This window comes from Podarcis cretensis (genome assembly GCF_951804945.1).
Source record: "Podarcis cretensis genome assembly, chromosome: 3".
NCBI classification, from domain to species: domain Eukaryota; kingdom Metazoa; phylum Chordata; class Lepidosauria; order Squamata; family Lacertidae; genus Podarcis; species Podarcis cretensis.
This window is the reverse complement of record NC_137172.1, coordinates 12,150,757-12,169,814: the sequence shown is the minus strand read 5'-3', so window position 1 is coordinate 12,169,814 and position 19,058 is coordinate 12,150,757. Positions and strand designations below refer to the sequence as shown.

Genomic DNA, 19,058 nt, shown 5'->3' with positions numbered 1-19,058 from the left:
TCCTCCCAACCCCACCAACACATCACATGCATTTTTTAACTTGATGGGGGAGAGTGGTGTGGGGTGTTCTGAAGCAAAAACTGCAGGCAAAAAGATCCCCTCCCTGCTTCTATGACTTTTCTTGACAATACACTTTTCTTTAGTTTCAGTACTCCCTGTAGGTTTGCAGCTTAAGTGAGTACACTTTATCTAACATCTTTCTCATGAACCAAGGCTTGCTCTTTACCTGGGGATCACAGATTTCTTCAAAAGTTAACAGCATATCAAGAAAGACAGTGGTTCCCAATTAACTAGGATCCCCTGCTTTTGAAAATGTTGATATCTCTGTGGTAGTTTTTGTTATGTGAATGGTACCACCATACCCTCCAACATGTCCCAGCGCAAAACTATGGTGCACATCTTCCGGACTGCAGTCCTGCGAGAGAGCACAGCGCCCAAAAATGTGTGTTTTGGAGCCCTGCGATCTCATGTGGTTTTGGGCACTGTGAAACGGGATGTCTTGGACAGTGTGTGTGTGTGTGTGTGTGTGTGTGTGTAAATTTTAAAAAATCTATTGAATGTATATACCTTCCTATACCTGGAGGTCTCAAGGTGGTTCACAGAATAAAATCAAGATATAAAACCACAAAATACATAATCAAAATAAAAACAGCAACCCAACAGCCCCCCTCCCCAGTTGACTGGTATGGGCCATGGTCTATGATTCTGTGAACCCCCCCCCCCCCGGGTGGGTTACACTGGACCCCCTGAGGTCTGTGGATCACCAATTGGGGACCACTGCAATAAGGGATATTAGCTCTGCTTTTTAAAACCAAATAAAGAATTGCATAAAGCCTACTAGCATATATGGAATATCAAATGGATCAGATTGCCTGCTTTTCAAATAGGAAAGTTTCGCCTGCCAATTCCTTAAGCTTGAACTACTGCTAAAAAGCAGGACTACAAAAGTTCACTAAAAAGCAAGCAAACCCTAGTCAACAGTCACATCATATATGCTTTATTTTCAATGTCTAATGCTAAAAATGTCAATTATTATCCTCTGATCTACTTCTGCAAGGATGTGTAAATAAATGTTCTCTTCCTATCCTTATACATACTACAAAGAATCCAAGTTTATTATGAATTTTTACATGCCCAATGGAAATTTAATTCAAGCTTCATCAAAATGAAGGTAAGATATCCAAATTATTGAAGATTAGAAAATCACAGCCTAAATCTGACATTATATAAAAGATTCCGTGTACATAGGGTTAACTTTGAGAAAAATAACTTGCAAGGATACACACAAACATGTTTTTATAGTAATTGCTCCTTAAATCTCCATACATGTGGGGGGTTTTTTATGAAACATTTATCGCTGAATCACTGTAAGACCCTTCAGTCATCAACTAGACAACAATAAAAGGCACTGGAATTGTAATCAGGGAACCCTCAGCTTGCCCAAGGTGTCTCTGCCCAATTTTTGGCAATCCTCACCAAATACTACAGTTCACAATCCCTCAGAAAAGACTTTTCAATTAATGCAATAGGGAGAAGGTTCCATCATTGTATGTTATGTTGTTTGTTATAAAAGCACTGCTCCCTTTTATTAAATAGGCTGTGCTGACCAGAATGGTCAAATAGTCAGTACAGGAACTTGAGGAAACTGAGTGTTACACATTTTAGGGGGGAACAGGTATTGGAGACGAAAAACTTATTCAGGACTCTACTCGCATTCTGACTGGCTTTGATGGGGAGTTGAAATAATATATATAAGAGTTTAAAAGAGCTGTGACTGAGATATGAAAAATGCAAGAGAGACAAAGATGTGAAAATACCAGCAAACACTATTGCAGTTAGTAGAGAAAGCTGTAAATGGAACCAGAACATGAACTCTGAGAGGAAGGGACATAGATCAGAAGGTTATATCTATGTTCAATCCCAGGCATCTCCAGGTAGGCTGGAAATGTTTCCTGCCTGAAACCTTAGAGACACTGCTAGTCAGACTATGCTGACTTGATGGGTCAACATTCTGACTTGATATAAGGCAGTTTCCTAAGATGAGTACAGTGGTACCTCGGGTTACAAACACCTTGGGTTACAAACACTTCGGGTTCTGGAGGTCCATTCTTAACCTGAAACCGTTCTTAACCTGAGGTACCAATTTAGCTAATGGGGCCTCCCGCCACTACTGCACAATTTCTGTTCTCATCCTGAAGCAAATTTCTTAACCCGAGGTACTGTTTCTGGGTTAGCGGAATCTGTAACCTGAAGCGTCTGTAACCCGAGGTACCACTGTATATCAGTTTCTTGTTGTATATGCAATTTTAAGTGCAATGTAATTTACAGGGTACAGTAGTACTAACTACTAAAGGTAAAGGTAAAGGTACCCCTGCCCGTACGGGCCAGTCTTGACAGACTCTGGGGTTGGTGCGCCCATCTCACTCAAGAGGCCAGGGGCCAGCGCTGTCCGGAGACACTTCCGGGTCACGTGGCCAGCGTGACATCGCTGCTCTGGCGAGCCAGAGCCGTACACGGAAACGCCGTTTACCTTCCCGCCAGTAAGCGGTCCCTATTTATCTACTTGCACCCGGAGGTGCTTTCGAACTGCTAGGTTGGCAGGCGCTGGGACCGAGCAGCGGGAGCGCACCCCGCCGTGGGGATTCGAACCGCCGACCTTCCGATCGGCAAGCCCTAGGCGCTGAGGCTTTTACCCACAGCGCCACCCGCGTCCCCCGTACTAACTACTAAAAACAACTTAATCAATAAATTTAGCATTTTATTTGTAACTTTATTTGTAAATAAATCCAACACACTGCAAACGTGGTAACATGTTCTCAGTGATGTCTATACTTCCAATTGTGTGCTTCAACTACAGTATAAAATGATTTGTTTTTAATTATACAGAATGCAGCAGTGTGCACTGTTTAGTCTATTAACTGCCAGTCAAATTAATAACAGCAATTTGCATTAATTTTCCTAGTGCAGCTGTTTACAGAATATCTTGAGTAAGCTCACTTCAACAGACATGTAATAATCCACACATCAGAAAATGAGATCTGTTTCTCTTATATTCCAGTGCTCATGATGACTAAAATATATTACTTTGTGTATGCTTGTGGGGCGGAGAGAGAGTTGAAGTGAGATAACAATTAACTCTGTCAGTTTTAGAAGATATAGTCAAAACTCTTTTGTAAGAATTACATCATTCTTAGTATACTTAGCAGGTATAGGCTATCCTGTAAATGTCCCAATATTATGTTTGTCCTCTATTGTATTATTTGATGAAAACCACTGGAACTCACCCAGACTATCACTGCTGCAGTCCAGTGCAAAATCAGTGATGAAACACACAACCATCAACCAAAGTGAAGTCACTAAAGTTATTAATATAATTGGATGGAATCTGAGCAACATCATGTGTTCACAACTGTTTCAGATAGGTACTTGATATACAATCAACTTTTGACGGGCAGTTGGGAAAGAAGTTCTACCCTGGATTACCCTGTTTTCTTAGTCATTCAGTCTCTAAATGGTTCCCCAGTATGCATTGAGCTTTTGCTAGTATCTTTGCAACTCTGTTCCATAACAAAACTCTAAGATGGTTGAATTAGTCTTGGTAACAGGTAATAATAAACCTTGCAATTTATAGTGTGTTTGAATCACTTCTCGCACACAATTATGGGGATGAATAACTGAGATTTCATATGGGTCTATTAAGGCCATTCACAGAGTTCATGGCTGGGCTACGATTCAAAACACTGGTCTGCAGTTCCTACAATGGCAATTCAACACTAACTCTCAGATTTGAGTGTTATTGTCTTGGAAAACTCAATATACATGCTATAGCCTGTTCAATGAATGGCAGGATAGAACTCTTATCATTTGGGAGCAGCATCATAGTTGTCAAGCAGCCCAGTGTATGAGACAAAGCAAGTGAACACACATGCATGTGGCTGGATTCCAGAAAGCTCAGAAGGCATACCACTCAAAGGGGACACACTGTTAATAGCCCAACTGAGTGGGGTGTCATCGAGCTGACCTCAGGCACTGGCATAAAGGCACACCCTCCCATTATTCAAATGGCAAAGTTCCCAGCACCATATGGCACACATCAGAAAGTTAAATAGAAGGCCAGACAATTATAGAACAGCTGTTGGGCAACTTAGGTTAAAGCTGATAGAATAAGCAGAAATTTCTTCTAACACAACACCCTGATTTGAGGGATGTGATGATAACACTTGTTTTTACGGATTTTTAAAAACCAAAAATAAGGTTATTTTTGTGGCATGGTAATGGCAAACAAATTTATAGCCATCCAGTACAACTGTTGCTGAGTGCAAAACAACTTCATTAACCTAAGCTGACCCCACCAGGGGCTGTCACCTTCTGCCAGCTATCGTGCATTTGCCACATATTTTGCAAATAAATCCTTTACTTAGGAAAACTGACACAAAACCGATTTGTTTGCAGATTCAGAATTGAGTGTATAATATCCAAAGATTAATCTTACTTAGAAGGCTTACTTCATTGTCAGTCACCGATAAGTATTCAATGTCTGGAAGAAAGGAGGTGACTAGTTCCAAGTTAGACCCTTGAAAATTCTAGCTGATAAAGGTTGGCGGAAATACCCTAGAATTTGGTATAATAGACTTAGATAGTGGCTTCTGGCAGTAGATTTCAAAGTCAGTGGGATGGGGTAAATTTTAAAGTGTAGGCACTCTTCATAACAGCCTTCATTAGCCATAAACCAAAAAGTCCACACACACCTCCAAGGAAAATCTAGAAGTGCAGGCAGCTTTGTCGCTTCATTACAAATCCCCAAAAGCAGCAGAGACAGTAGAATAACTAATTTATTAGGATCAGCTGTCAACCATGGCAAGGATGGTGCTGTCATCCTGCTGTAACAAAAGTACCAGAGCTGTGCTGCCCTAAATTCTTGTTTTTCTATACCACTGTTCCTGGACATTTTCTGCCTCCAACTACCACCCCTTTAGGTAATTTTTTAAAAAGTGAGCTCCAGTTCAGAGCAGTCTTGTATTCTTTTATTCAAGAAATGTTTTAAGGCCACACAGATGGTCAGGATTGTCAAATTCTTCCCCTATGGAAGAGGAAGGGGAATGACAGACCAAATGCCAACTTAAAAACACCACCACCACCAACAACAACTTCTTACAAATTTGTCAGCTAACATTTACTCTTAACCTTTTGGGATAAGGCTGTTAAATTGGTAGCCATTTAGCATAACTCCAAAGGTCCAGTGTTCTCTAGTCCAGTCCAGTCCAAAATCTCTCAAAAGAGCCTTTACAGGGGGTTGGAATAGATGACCCTCTGGGTCTCTTCCATCTCTGTGATTCTACAATTCTATGACCTTTGAGTGGTAAGCCTGTCCTTGCTTAGAGATACTCCCTTAATTTAAAAGTTATTTACCCACAACAAAAGACAGCACAACAGGGATATATAAACATAGGGACCACATCCTGCAACAAACTCAGGTTCCAATGCTTTCCCCAAATCTACGCAGAAAAGCCTGTACTTCACACCACTTCACAAGCCATCACCAAAAGACTAAGGAACTTTTGATTCTGACCTTCAGAAAAGAAAAATGATTGCAAGCCTGAATATGTGTGCAAAGTGCTTGCGTATCTTTTTATAAAAATACTGAACTCATCCAGAAATTCATTCCTGCAAAACCACCAATACACCATTGGAAAAAAGAGGAGCCAAATTGCAAAAATGCTTATATTTCTCTGCGTAAGCACAACAGAATTATGCTGCAGTTCTACATTCATATAACTGGAAGTCATATTGAAGTCACCAAGTGACTTATCATTCAAAATCTACACTTGTTTACTTGAAAGTTCAACTCAAACACCCTGACCCTAGGAGTATTGTAACTGAGATAAGACAGAATGTGAATTTGGAAGTGCTTATAAGAATGTAAGATACTTTAAGCATTATTTTCCATCTTACCAACTATATGAACTGAAAATAGGCATGAACTGTTAACTAACCACATATAACCATACAAGTCTGATACACAACTACAGCAGCATATATAATACAGATATTAATAATATAAAACTTCAAGCTAAAAAAGGCTATTTCTACATTACTTCCCCAAGGGCCCACAGTTTCTCATTACCGCCTAGCACTCTTCACAGTGTACTTACAGCTCTTGTCTAAGCCTTCTGATCTTTGCTTTGGCATCTGCTAGTTCCACTGATAAGTGCTGCCTACTTTCAGTGCGCTTCATGCCTGGAGATCCACAAGGTGATTGTGCTGCTGATGCATGAGGTAGAAAATGAAGAGAGTCTCGTTCTTCAGAGAGTTCTATGATAGTCTAAGATACAACATGAAATATTTGATTACCACATAAGCATGTCAGGGCAGGAGCTAGGTATAGGTCAGCAATGGGGGGGGGGGGTGTCACCCGAGGCCAGGGCAGTCAAATTTTTATTTAAGGAAACAAACTACAGCTCACGCCTACTGGTCTCAGTAACTCTTTCTAAGTCTTGCCCCAATGAAGCAGTTGCAAGGACTGAAGGTCCCCGCCTTCCCAGTGTCCACTAGGACTCCTCCTCCCCAGTGTCTTTCCCATGCAAGCTCAGGCTGTGCCTGCACACACCCACTCTCTGTTCTGCCTGTTTCATTTCTCTGTGACTTCAAGGAGAGCAGTTGGATGCAGCAGGAGGGGGAGACTCCCTGGATTCTTCAGCAGCCTGTCTCCACTCTGCCTCTTGGCCACCCTCTGCTCTCTGCCAGATTCCTCCTGTTCACTAAACCCTGTCACCTCTCCTGCTGCTAAGACCTCCTTCTTCTTCTCCCAGTCTGCTCCTTCTCCCCTCTGACCATTCATCACCGTCCCACCACCAATCCCCTGGACCCGAGCCTTCTTCCCTGGGGGTTCCTTAAGGAGTTCCCCAGCTGGTGCTCCCACTACTCCTCTGCATCGAGCCAGTCCATGACACTAGATAACTGATTTTCAGTATTCTTGCGTCTGAGTCCATAAGTAGGTGTGTGTGAATTTAACCCTTATTTTTCAAGGCCAAGATGCTCATCTGCCAATACCACTCAGTTTAGAGAACTGAGAAGACAATTAAAAATCGTATTTCTGTAGTCTAATGGCAGCAGTAAGAGCATGGGAAGAGTGCTACATGAACTTCTCAGGAGTGCATCAGCACTCTGTTCATTCACTTAAAGCCATAGTTTGTTTTAAGCTATGGTTTAATGTGATGTGCAAACAGGTCAATTGTTGCTTTTAGCTACCAGCTATTTTCAGCACTAAGGCAAAAGCTGGCTGTTGTTTTTAAAGAAGTGTAATATTAAAAACATAACCACTGAAAGCGGCCACGTGTACCTACACATCAACAAAATATACAAATCTATCAAATTTCAGTATTTGCAAATAGTTGAGCAGTTATACTCCCAGGCTTTTTTCTAATTAACACACTTCTTTAAGAACTAAAAATCCATTAGCAGAAGGGGAAAACTAGTACGACACATACCTCAGAATGCTCATCTCGCTCATCTATAAGCCTTTTTAAATGCAATGCCATATTTTTTAGGAGAGACTCAATACAGTCATGTGACAGAGCACTGTCATCCATCCACTGGAGATCAAACACATTTTCCTGATTATGAGTTACCTGCATATGATAAATAACAATAAAGTGAAAACTGTGCTGTTTCAATGATAAGACTATGAAAAGATGTGCTAACAGAATGTAACCTAATGTGGAGCAAAAGATTTGAAGTCCATGTCAGCTTTAAGAAACAAAGATTCATAACCTTAAGTACATTTTAAGGAACATTCTGAAATCCGTACCACTTAGTCCAAGAAAAATCCAGTGATTTGGGAATAGTTTCACTTGGCTCATCCTTCAAGAATGAAGATATTGATTACAGCCTTAGCAGCGTATCTTATTTTTAAATAATTTTATTTAGCACATTAAAACCATCTCTGTTTAGAAGTAAAATTACTGTAAACCACTTAGAGATTTTTTTAATATTAAGCCATCTATAAATCAAATGAAACAAATCTACTCCATTTTATTTTTAAAATGAAAAATTCCTCAACTGCTATTAAGGACTAGTGGTAGTTAAAATACAGGTACCAACAACAATAACATCTCTTTAAACCATATCTGAATACTCTTAGCAGTCATGTACCTTTCTAGCATACCACCTTTATGGCTTTTTAAAGTTGAAACTAAAATTGACTCATGAACTTCTTCTCCCAAGACTTTTTGGCTCTTATCTTGTGCACACCCTTGTTCACACTCTTTTTTAAAATCACAATACAGATAAACTCTCAAATTCATCAGTTGGTTTGAATCTCCCTTCCCTAAAATTACTGAAATGTCATGTCTTGCATTCATTCATTGTGATTAAAGTTGTTACCTGGGTAGGTACTTAGTATTAAAAGATGAGAAAGACTTGTTTCAGAAACATTTTAAATGTATTTTTTCTAATTTTACAGAGATTTACAGTGTGTTCTGTATAGCATATTGGCTTCATAATCTGTAGTAACTATAATTTATATTCTTCTGAATAAAAAATAATCAAGATGGAAGGCTGCCTCCAAAATCCATATATAGATAAGATTTTAATAGTAGAAAACCAGATAATACCTCTTGTATATGGGCAGCAACAGCAGCTCTTATATCAAAGTCTAAACTTTGGATTCTTTCAATGAATTCTTCTTTCTTCTGACACTAAAACACAGATATTAACCAAAATTAAGATTACAATTGGCTAAACATAATAGCTCAAGAAGACCTAAAATGTTATCTGTTAGGCATACTGAAATATCTAAAGGTCTCATTAACAATAACTGAGTACCTAGACACAACAGTTACATTCAGATATCATACTAAACTATGTGAACAAGTCTAGCCTCCTCCTAGATTCACACACTTCCCTCTTTTCCTTCCTCCATGTGGTTGGAGGAATTCAAAAGCTTTTGCTTCCATTCTTGGTTAAACTACAGGACCTGGGCACAACAGCATTTCCCCCTCTTTCTGCATGCAGAAAGTCTTAGTTTCAATTGCTGTCACATATCCAGAAGGAATGGAGAAGATTTCTGTCTGAACACTCTAGAGAACCTCTGCCTGTTTGGTTGAACCAGTACTCTGACTCGGTATAAAGCAGCTTGCTACCTTTAAGTGAATATCACGAGCGGTTGTATAATTGAGAGCTCACCTGAACTGCACATCCAAGGAGGAGTAGAAGCAGCTTTTTTACTTCTTCAGTGCCTTGTTCTGAAAATATCAGAAAAACAGCACACTGTGTACATCTTTAGATAATCATTATTTGTACGCTACCAACACTATTTTTTACTTTTTGGCTAGGACTAGCACTCCTAGGTGCTATACTCTTCCTGAAAAGAATAAGTACCCTTTTCACTAGGAACCCATGATCACTTAGGGTGGCTAGTTTGATTTTATGTGTTGAAGGGCTCTTTGTACAGGTCATCCAGGTAAAGATACATGTGGATGGATCTCTTCCATGCAGAAGTGTGCTACCACTGCCACTATGAGTTTGATGAAGACCCTTAGGGCATGGGGTGGTAATGCAATCCCTTGTAAGCAAAGTCAAGAATCAGGAAATTCTCAGTTCTAAACTTGCCTGTTATGAACTCACTAGACAGTCTTAGGCAAGCTACTGCCTTTCATCCTTAGTCTCCCCCTATGTTAATACTGATTTACCTTACAGGGTTATCATAAATATGATAATGAATGGGAACCCCTTTGAACACCTGAAAATTTGATGCAAATGTTGAGTTCTAAATATTTAATAATAAACTTAACACTGAATGTCTGTTTTAAACTGAATATACTACTTACCTGAAAAGGGATTTTTGCCAATTATCAAGATGTTTGGCAAAGGCATCATAATCAATTGTTGCAATGTCTCCTATAGAAATGAATGTAAAGATTTACAAGAGCTGTGCGAAGGATGACCACACCATTCATATGTTAATTAAAAACACAAATATCTTTAAAATAATGAAGCACCCATTCAAACTCACTTCTGATTTAAGATATACCTAAGCTACATTTCTTTATCTATACTTACCTAGGAGTAAGACCCAATGACCTTAGTACGTAGGACTGCACTGTTTGAGGTGGATTTAGGGCAGTGTGACCATTTCTGCCTCACTGGGTACCGAGCCCTGGTGACAAAGCAGGGCAGTACAACTATGACCTAGTGAACTGAGCAGAACAGAAGGCGGGGGCCATTTTTGGCCTTGCACAAGGCGCTGCTTAAATTTGAAAGACCAAAGTCCGTACCTGGTCTAAACCATATATAGGAGGCTGCACATATGTTTCTGATTCCACTTCAAAGTGCTACTTTCAACCTGCAAAACTCTATTCAGCCCAGGATCCCATTATCTAAGGGAATGTGTCATTAGACTTGGATGTATCCAGTCCCTACTATCATCATCTGATGCCCTTCGCTCTATGAAATGCACTCTCCAACACTTACATCCTTTCGGTGCCAGATTAAAACCTGCCTCTTAACCCAAGCATTTGAGAGAATACTATCATCATGCTTTCTGTGGGTTTTTTTGGGGGGTGGGGTACTGTTATTGTATACTTGGTGGTTGTTTTTAATTATGTATGTAAGCTGCCTAGAGACATTTTGTATTAGACAACAAATAAATTAAATTAATAATATTATCACTGATATAGGAGGCTGTCTGATACATGCACTAAGCATTCCTCCAGGAACAATTTGTAACCTTATAATAATAAAAAACCTCAGACCCACCTGACTAGTCTGCATTAGGTCCACCAGACACTCACAATAAACATGAAAAATGAACATTTGTTAACTTTAATGTGTATATAAGACTGAGACAAAAAAATTTAAACCCAGTGATTGCTAATTAAGTATGAAGTTAACAAATTAAAAACAGTATCATATTCAAGATATAATTGATAATAAAAGTAATTTCCTCTATTGATCAAGGTCTAGGAAAATTTAAAAATGCAGACTACAGACAGACAAGAATGAACTGTATCACAATAGTCAGGTCAACAAGGACTACAGATATAGTGCAAATTTGCTTCAAGTGGAATGTGCAGTGTTGTCCAGGAATGAAAAAAAATATTTAAAAAGAAAACAAGTACAATTTATGTGTTCCATGAACAATCTCATGGAAGTTGATCTGTTCTAACTATATAGCCACCAGTGTGCAGCAGTGGTAATGAGCGAAAATCCTCAGTCTAGACAGTACCTAATTCTTTAACGTTGGTGTGTATTCCCTCTAACATCTGGAAACCTATCACAGCAGCTGCTAACACATACACAGATTTGGCAGCACAAGACTGTTTTTCTATATTACAGGGATTTTGCCATATGTTCAATAAAAATGTCCAAATTTATGTTCTGCATGATTAAGAGGGCTGTCCTCTTTTCTTTCAGCTGTTGTACAACATATTTTGACACAGTTATGAAGAAACTGATAATCTACTTCTCAAAGCAAGATAGGATTTTAAGTAGATAACAAAATGATGTAACAACAGAACTGAATCTAAAGGATCCAAGTTGCTGAAATGAATTTCATATAATGAATTTAAGTTTACATTTTCTATACACATAAAGCTGAGTCATTACTGGGAAGCAAATCTAAGTTCCATAGTATAAAATACTGATCAGAAAAAGATGAGCTGATGGAAGTATTAGCTACATCCAAGCAATTAAGGATCAGACAGCATTTAAAATACATTCAGCTGGTTCCAATAAGTCATACTCAAGGGTAGACCCTTGGCAACAATAGACTCATTAGTCACACCAATTCATTTCAATTGTTTTAGTCTGAGTATGACATAATAAAATATAACCCATTATACTGAAATTTTATAGTTCTACCAGAAAATACCAGAAGATGAAGATACCAGAAAGGTACAAGTGTTCCTTCTGGATGAATCAACATTCTGACACTCCAATCACAACACTCCTGTCATGGAAATCAATTATTTTAATCTGCTCTGCCCTCTAAATTTTAGTATTGTATTTAGGATGGTTTTCAACTCAAAAGAATGTTGTTTAGGTGCTTTGACAGAAATAAGAAATAATGGCCATCTATGACAGGTATACAAAAAGATGTGGACATGCACCCATCAATGGGGAGAGGGAAGACACCTAAATTAGTTACCACTCTTTCACAAAGAGATGCTCTTTGCACCTCTCAGCTGTTTAAATGGAAGTGAGGGTTGATATCCAATCCCGGCCAACAGGAGAAAAGCAGTCTCTAATGCACTGTGGATTTTTGAGCGGATATTTGCAGGGACCTTTCACGTCCACCAGTGTCTCCCATGGCACCCTCAGGCACTGTGTTAGTGATCCCTGGTTAAATGTGAATCAGCAGAATGCTAATGCACACAGCTTGCTTTGCTCCTCAATTTCTAGCTTCTCATGACATCCAAACCTGGGCTCAGGGTTTGTTTGGATAGTATCCAGATTTGGATCTCTTGGCTTGTTTGCCGGCTGCAAGGCAGCAGAAGGAGCATGGGTAGAGCAAAGCAAGCACTATATTAGCTGCATGAACCAGCACAGTGAGCTCTTTGGGTAAACCACAGTTTACTTTCAATCATGTTTTAAAGTTACCTGCTAACTAGCTCACTGTCAACTTCAAATAGAGACATTCTGATTCATTATGGGTTTCTTAGAGGAAAGGAGAGGAACAGCAGCACAGCAAACCAAATTCACAATTTAGACAATTGTGTCTATATTAGCTTAGCATTGTCCACAAAAGAGTTTGGATTTGATAACACATCTTTACAAATGCTTTTTAAAAGAAAGAAAAATCACTTACCTGATAGTATGATTTTATTTGCTTCACCAAAATAGATAAATTTTGAATTCGAAGTGATGCATCATTGTTGATTTTCTTATTTACTCTTTGACTAGATGCCTTAGGGTTGCTGAAATAAAACATGAAAGTAAATTAAAGAAAGTTCATTTAGTTGAAATTCACAAAGGGAAATTTATGTGTCAGCTAAGGAGAAAGACCAGTTACTAGTTACTCAAATATAATCCAGTTTCACAAACTTTTGTTGGGGGTGCGGCGGCAAAAATAATAGAAGCACTTTGATATATTACTGTGCTCTCATATCTATAGAACCTTCAATAATGGGAGCACTTTGTTTATACAAACAAACAAAGCTAAGAACAAAGAAGGAAGGCCAGATAGACAATACTTGTGTTCTCAGATCCCTTATATGTGTCAGGGGTCCAGATAAAAATACTAGCTGAAAGCCTCAATTCCACTGCTGTAACTAGGGCTGCAAGGACAATGCTACACAAGCATATGGATGGGGAATACTTCAAAATATGATTCACAGCTCTCTTGTCTGCCATTCTAGGTAAGACCTCTTAGTAAAACACAGTCTTCCTAGCCTCCATTCATTCAGGGAGGCCAAGACCTATAACTCTTGCCACATTTGTGTATACAATCTGAGCTATCCCATGATTATGTCAAGACGGCCAGGGATAGCCCAAGCAAACTCCTTTTTAAATAAAACTATGCCAGCCTCCAAATATATATGGATATGAGAAACTCAATCCATTGATTGTGCTGAGAAGCCTGTCACTCAATCCCCACCTACCAGTTCCAATACCATAAATAAGGAATATGGTGCTCCTATTCCTTTGTCCCAATCTCTGACCATCTGAGCAACCCCACATCCAAGTGCACTGGGATTCACTCCAATAATCTTTCATAGATTTTCAATGTTTGCTTTTTTTCTTAAGCGTAAAATTAACCCTTCCCTTAGCCTTTTAGATCTACTTTTCATAAAGTGTGCAGTCCCAGCACCTTCCCCCCCCCAAATGTTAAATGTGTGACACTTAAAGTAACAGATTCATAATGAGTACCGGCATCTTTTTTTTTTCTAAAACAAAAAGCACTGAGTGCGTGCATTATGCATATGGGGAAAGAACCCTCACCCCAGATTACTTTAGGTCCACTTCATGTGCAAAATCTGAATTGGTGCAAGATGAAGCAGCAGATGAGGAAGTAACAGAAGCATTTGATCTGATATGCTGCCCCTTGCGTCAATTCACTTCTATGATTTTGGAAGCTCCTGGGCAAGAGGCTTGATAAGCAGGTACTCCAACTATCTCTTGCCCCAAGAGCTTCCAAAATCATAGCGCCAGCCTTGCCAAAAGTACTCAGCACAGAGGAGGCTGCCCACTGCATCTGCATGATTAATGGCTCTAGCCTACTGGAGAACAATTCTGACATGTCTCTGCTTTGTGTGTAATTAGATCAATTGCTCCTGATAGAGATGCAGCAAAATTGGTTGCCCTCAGGGAAATGGGAACAAGCTACTCTATTGGCTTTTCTTTCTTTCAAACAGGAAGCACATTCAGAATAATTAACTCATGCAGAAACACAAGGGACACCTCTACCAGTGGGTAGCTTTTGTTCTCACACATTCTTAAGAAGACTCTTTTCTGTTGTGAAACTGTGTGTGTCCAAAATTAACTCTGGAAAAAAACCTGTCAACTATAAGAAACATTAGCACAAAGGGAGGAAAGGGTTCAAATGTAATAACTAAAAACATCAAAGCTCTAGAATTTAGGAAGCAGAAAAGAAGAGCCTCACATACTTTTTAAAGTGTATCTCCCTAGCTTTCACCCTCTTCCTCATAGCACTGTATTAAAATTAATCACAACATGGAAACAGCCATGAGATTCAGATTAATATTTCTTCTACTAAAGTTTTCTTCTGATAGAGAACACTGCAAGATTGTTATTACCCATTTTTTCAAACCCTGACTTTATAAAACAGAAGAACCAATACAAGATGCTATGTAGAACCAAAAAAAGCTGTTCATATAATTAATACTTGATGGAAATGCACTCCAAGAGATATTTATTAAACTTATTAATTTCCCCCCAAAAAATGTAACTCAAAAGCCACTTACAACATCAGCAAACAAATAATGCATACATTCAAACCAGCATAAAACTTAAACATGGTATTATACTAAGAACCCAGCACCGAGGTCTCTAGAATACATAGCTTCTATCTGTGTGTCACATACATAAACTAAAAATAATTGCATAAAATTTAATGGAATTCACTAACATAAAATATGGAGATCACCACTAATTTAGATGAGATTAGCAGACTTCACAGAGAAAAAGCCTAACATCACCAGCTACTAGACATCATGCCTGTATGCTACTTTCATGATCAGATGAGTAGCTAGTAGGTAAGAAGAACAGGAGGCTAGTAACAGGTAGGTAGCCGTGTTGGTCTGCCGTAGTCGGGGGGGTGGGGTGTGTGTGTGGATTCCTTCCAGTAGCACCTTAGAGACCAACTAAGTTTGTTAGTACCTTCTGTGCATGCACACAAAAGCTCATACCAACAAAAAACTTAAAGGTAAAGGTAAAGGTACCCCTGCCCGTACGGGCCAGTCTTGACAGACTCTGGGGTTGTGCGCCCATCTCACTTAAGAGGCCAGGGGCCAGCGCTGTCCGCAGACACTTCCGGGTCACGTGGCCAGCGTGACATCGCTGCTCTGGCCAGAGCCAGAGCCAGAGCCGCACACGGAAACGCCGTTTACCTTCCCGCTGGTAAGCAGTCCCTATTTATCTACTTGCACCCAGGGGTGCTTTCGAACTGCTAGGTTGGCAGGCGCTGGGACCGAGCAGCGGGAGCGCACCCCGCCGCAGGGATTCGAACCGCCGACCTTTCGATCGGCAAGCCCTAGGCGCTGAGGCTTTAAGGCTTTAAGGTGGTCTCTAAGGTGCTACTGGACGGAGGCTAGTAGTTAGTAGTACCAACATGTTCTGTTTGTGGTTTGCTGCTGTGGGACATAGGGTACTGGATTAAAGAGGCCTTTGTCTGATTCAGCAGTGGCAGACAACAAAACCAAATACCAGTAAATATTTGGATACAAGTTGTAAATCGTATCGGCTTTTGGCAAAGATTTTCAACCTAGAAATGCCTGTTTTAGATAGGATGAGATGGAGAGTCGTGATTCTGTAGTAATCAAAGTGTAAATGTAAAGGCAGCTCAGCTGTTACTGATCAATTACAGCAGAAGGCCCAAGTCTTTGTACCAGTAGCTACCGCTAGACAGAGGAAATAGCTTTTCTTGGCAGCGGTCAAGGAAGGATCTCACAGAAATTCTAGAAGCCAAGACATGCAGCTGAAGAAAGCTCTTCCCATGAGTCTGGCAGACGTGAATAGGAAGCAGCAATTATTTCTGATCCCAGTGGAAGGCCAACATAACTGAAATCTTAAAACCTGCAGAACTGCAAATAAATAATCAACACACTACCCAATAAGGCAGGAGGAAAAAAGAATTCAAAGTGCAGTACTAAACTTTATTTATTCCCTGCACCCTCTCCTTTCGACAGTGGCCTCAGGCTTTTGAATCAGTTCCCAGCAGAGCTGTAGCAATTCACCCCTTTATTAACCTTCAGGAAAAATATAGGGCTCGCTTATTTAAGCAAACATTTGGGATCTAAGCTGCAGTTATATAATCTGACTTACTTCAAAATTGACTATTTTTTCTCTTTAAAAATTGTTAGCTGCCTCAAAGGATGTCTTGCAAATGTTTTTAAGAAAGAAAGGTTTAGGCTGCAATTCTTCACACACATGGAACAAGCAGGGGGGTGGGGCGCAGTGCGGAGTGCACACACATGTAACCAAAAGTATTTTGAATATTTTTACCACCGACACCCAGCTGAGAAGGCAAGCAGGTTGTAAGTGGAAAAGCAGGCTGTTCATGCCACCATATACACTGCTTCCCATCCCCAGTCACACACGTGTTGAGAATTGCTGCTTTTTAAATAATAAATTTATATACCACCCTTCATCAAAGGATCACAGGGCACTTTACAGTATAAAAACACAAAAATATATAATATAATAACAAAGAAAACACAGACAGTTTAAAAGGTCGTAGCTTGTTTCATCAGCCAAAGGCCTAGGAGCAGAGGAATGTTTTCACCTAGCATCTAAGGTATGTAATGAAGGTGCCAGGTGAGTGTTCCTGGTGAGACCATTCCACAAACAGTGAGCCACTGCAGAAAAGGCCCCGTTCTCAGGACTAGATAATTCTCTGGACACCACCTGAGATCTGTAGATTTAAGCTGTAATCCTATACACAGATAGGAGTAAGTCCCATTGAACTCAACAGGTCATGCCTCTGAGTAGACATGCATATAATTGCTCTTGGTTCTCTGCAAACATGTATTAGAATCAAGTTACAAAACCTACAGAGGTTCAAAGGGTTTGCTCCTGATTAAGTGTTCTTAGGGCAGTTCAGATCACCTTAAGAATGAGAAATAGCGGCAGGGGACTTCTTCCTCCTCAGCAGAAGAAACCCATTCATCTAGTTCTCGGTTTTGTTTCCTCTTCCATTTGTTGGAGAAGCACTGATTTAATTTTCAAGTAAATTATGTGATTTCTATATTGGCATTTCTCTTCCCCAGTGATGGGCACTGCATGTTGCATTTTCCCCCCAATATTCAAGTTGTATATATGGAATACACTTTCTGCTGAATTATGAGAGGCCCTATCAGTATTGGAATTCTACTGATTTTTGAAGACTCACCTGTTTGCACAGACACTCTCTTGACTCTTCAACTTAAATCTGTTTTTAATTACAATACTGTTTTAAAAAATCACTGCTTTTGATATAGTAGCAATGTCCAGGTAACACTATGTATATTCCTCTGAACTGCCATCTTAGAATTAGTAATTTTAGGATTAGAAAATGTGCATTATTCACACTATTAATGTTTAATCAAGAGTGAAAATCTGAAAGTGGGACCCATGTTTCAGGTTATGAGTCATGTGTGCATCTGGACCAATTGAAAATCACAGTGGCTCTAGATGGCTATTCTACTAAGCTATCACTAATGGAGGAAGACCTAGAGGAATAGGAAGACCTCGGCCTCCATGCATCTTGGACTGCTTCCTGAGGTATGCTCTAGAGCAGGATGGAGAAAACATATCTCAAAACAAACATAGTAACTTATTTGTGGTTTCCATTGAATTTAACAGTGTAATATGTGGTGCTACTTTTTTGTTTTTAACTTTTCAGTTCATAGTCTCAATATTAAAAAGCAGGATCATTGCTTCTGAAATATTTCCAGTACAAAAATAGACCTACACTTTATGGGATTACAGAAAAATATCTGCATGAGACAAACAGAAGTTGCCAGTGGCAATCTCGAAAGTCACACTATATATATTCTAAGGCAATGAATCCTACATATCTGAATAGCTCCTTTTGTAAGGTGGAAAATGAGAATGCTTCACTGGCAAATAGCCTAACAAAATAGGGCAAATTTGTCTGGAAGTCAATAGGCAGCCCAGCAGTAAAAGATAGCCTTAAGCAATTTTACATTTAAAAGCAACCTACATATGACAAGTTACATTAATTTCAACTGGAGGAAAAACAGACAAGAGCACCCACAATGATAATACATTAGTTCAAAAACCATAGTAAATAGAGGGGAGTCTGTTATTCTCAAATGCTATCACCACTATAAACTACAGATTCAGACATCACATAATCAGGGATTAGGTATCTTTTTCATGCAACAAAATCTATCACAAATAAATATGAAGCCATTAAGCTATCAGATTTCTAAATCTAACCAGACAGCAAATCAGTTGTGTCTTCTCCTGCCATCTGTTCAATGACGGTACTTAATGATTAAACCAGACTCAATTATACTAAATTATTAATTTTAAAATATATATTTATACTATAGTACAAATACAACTTATATTAACCACACAATACATGATTTGCTTGAGCATCTATAGCTCTGCGAGACTGACATACAAACTACATCTATCATTCGAGAAACACTCTTGTGAAAATCTATCTCTAAGGCTGCAGGCCTAACCACACCACAGAGTAACTCATTGGAATCAATGGGGCAAAATTCTGAGTATACATCATTAGAATTGCAGCTTAAATGTCTCAGAAGGTCACTAATTTCTACATATCAAAACCCTGAAAACTTTAATGGTTTCAACAATGCTTCATAATGTCTGCAAAGATACATTTTCAAATTATTTTATACATGGTG

General features: G+C 39.3%; 1 protein-coding gene across 4 annotated transcripts in view; it reads right to left on the bottom strand.

Annotated features, from left to right (window-relative positions):
• The window catches only part of CCDC88A (coiled-coil domain containing 88A), a 79,584-nt gene that overhangs the window by 46,699 nt on the left and 13,827 nt on the right, over window positions 1–19,058 (bottom strand). For all 4 annotated transcript variants that reach the window (XM_079968381.1, XM_079968378.1, XM_079968379.1 and 1 more), the window contains exons 3-8: window positions 12,806–12,914; window positions 9,828–9,897; window positions 9,184–9,242; window positions 8,613–8,696; window positions 7,488–7,628; window positions 6,153–6,322 (exon numbers count right to left, since the gene is read on the bottom strand). In XM_079968381.1, coding sequence (XP_079824507.1) covers window positions 6,153–6,322; window positions 7,488–7,628; window positions 8,613–8,696; window positions 9,184–9,242; window positions 9,828–9,897; window positions 12,806–12,914 — 633 coding nt within the window. The remainder of the gene's footprint in view (window positions 1–6,152; window positions 6,323–7,487; window positions 7,629–8,612; window positions 8,697–9,183; window positions 9,243–9,827; window positions 9,898–12,805; window positions 12,915–19,058) is intronic.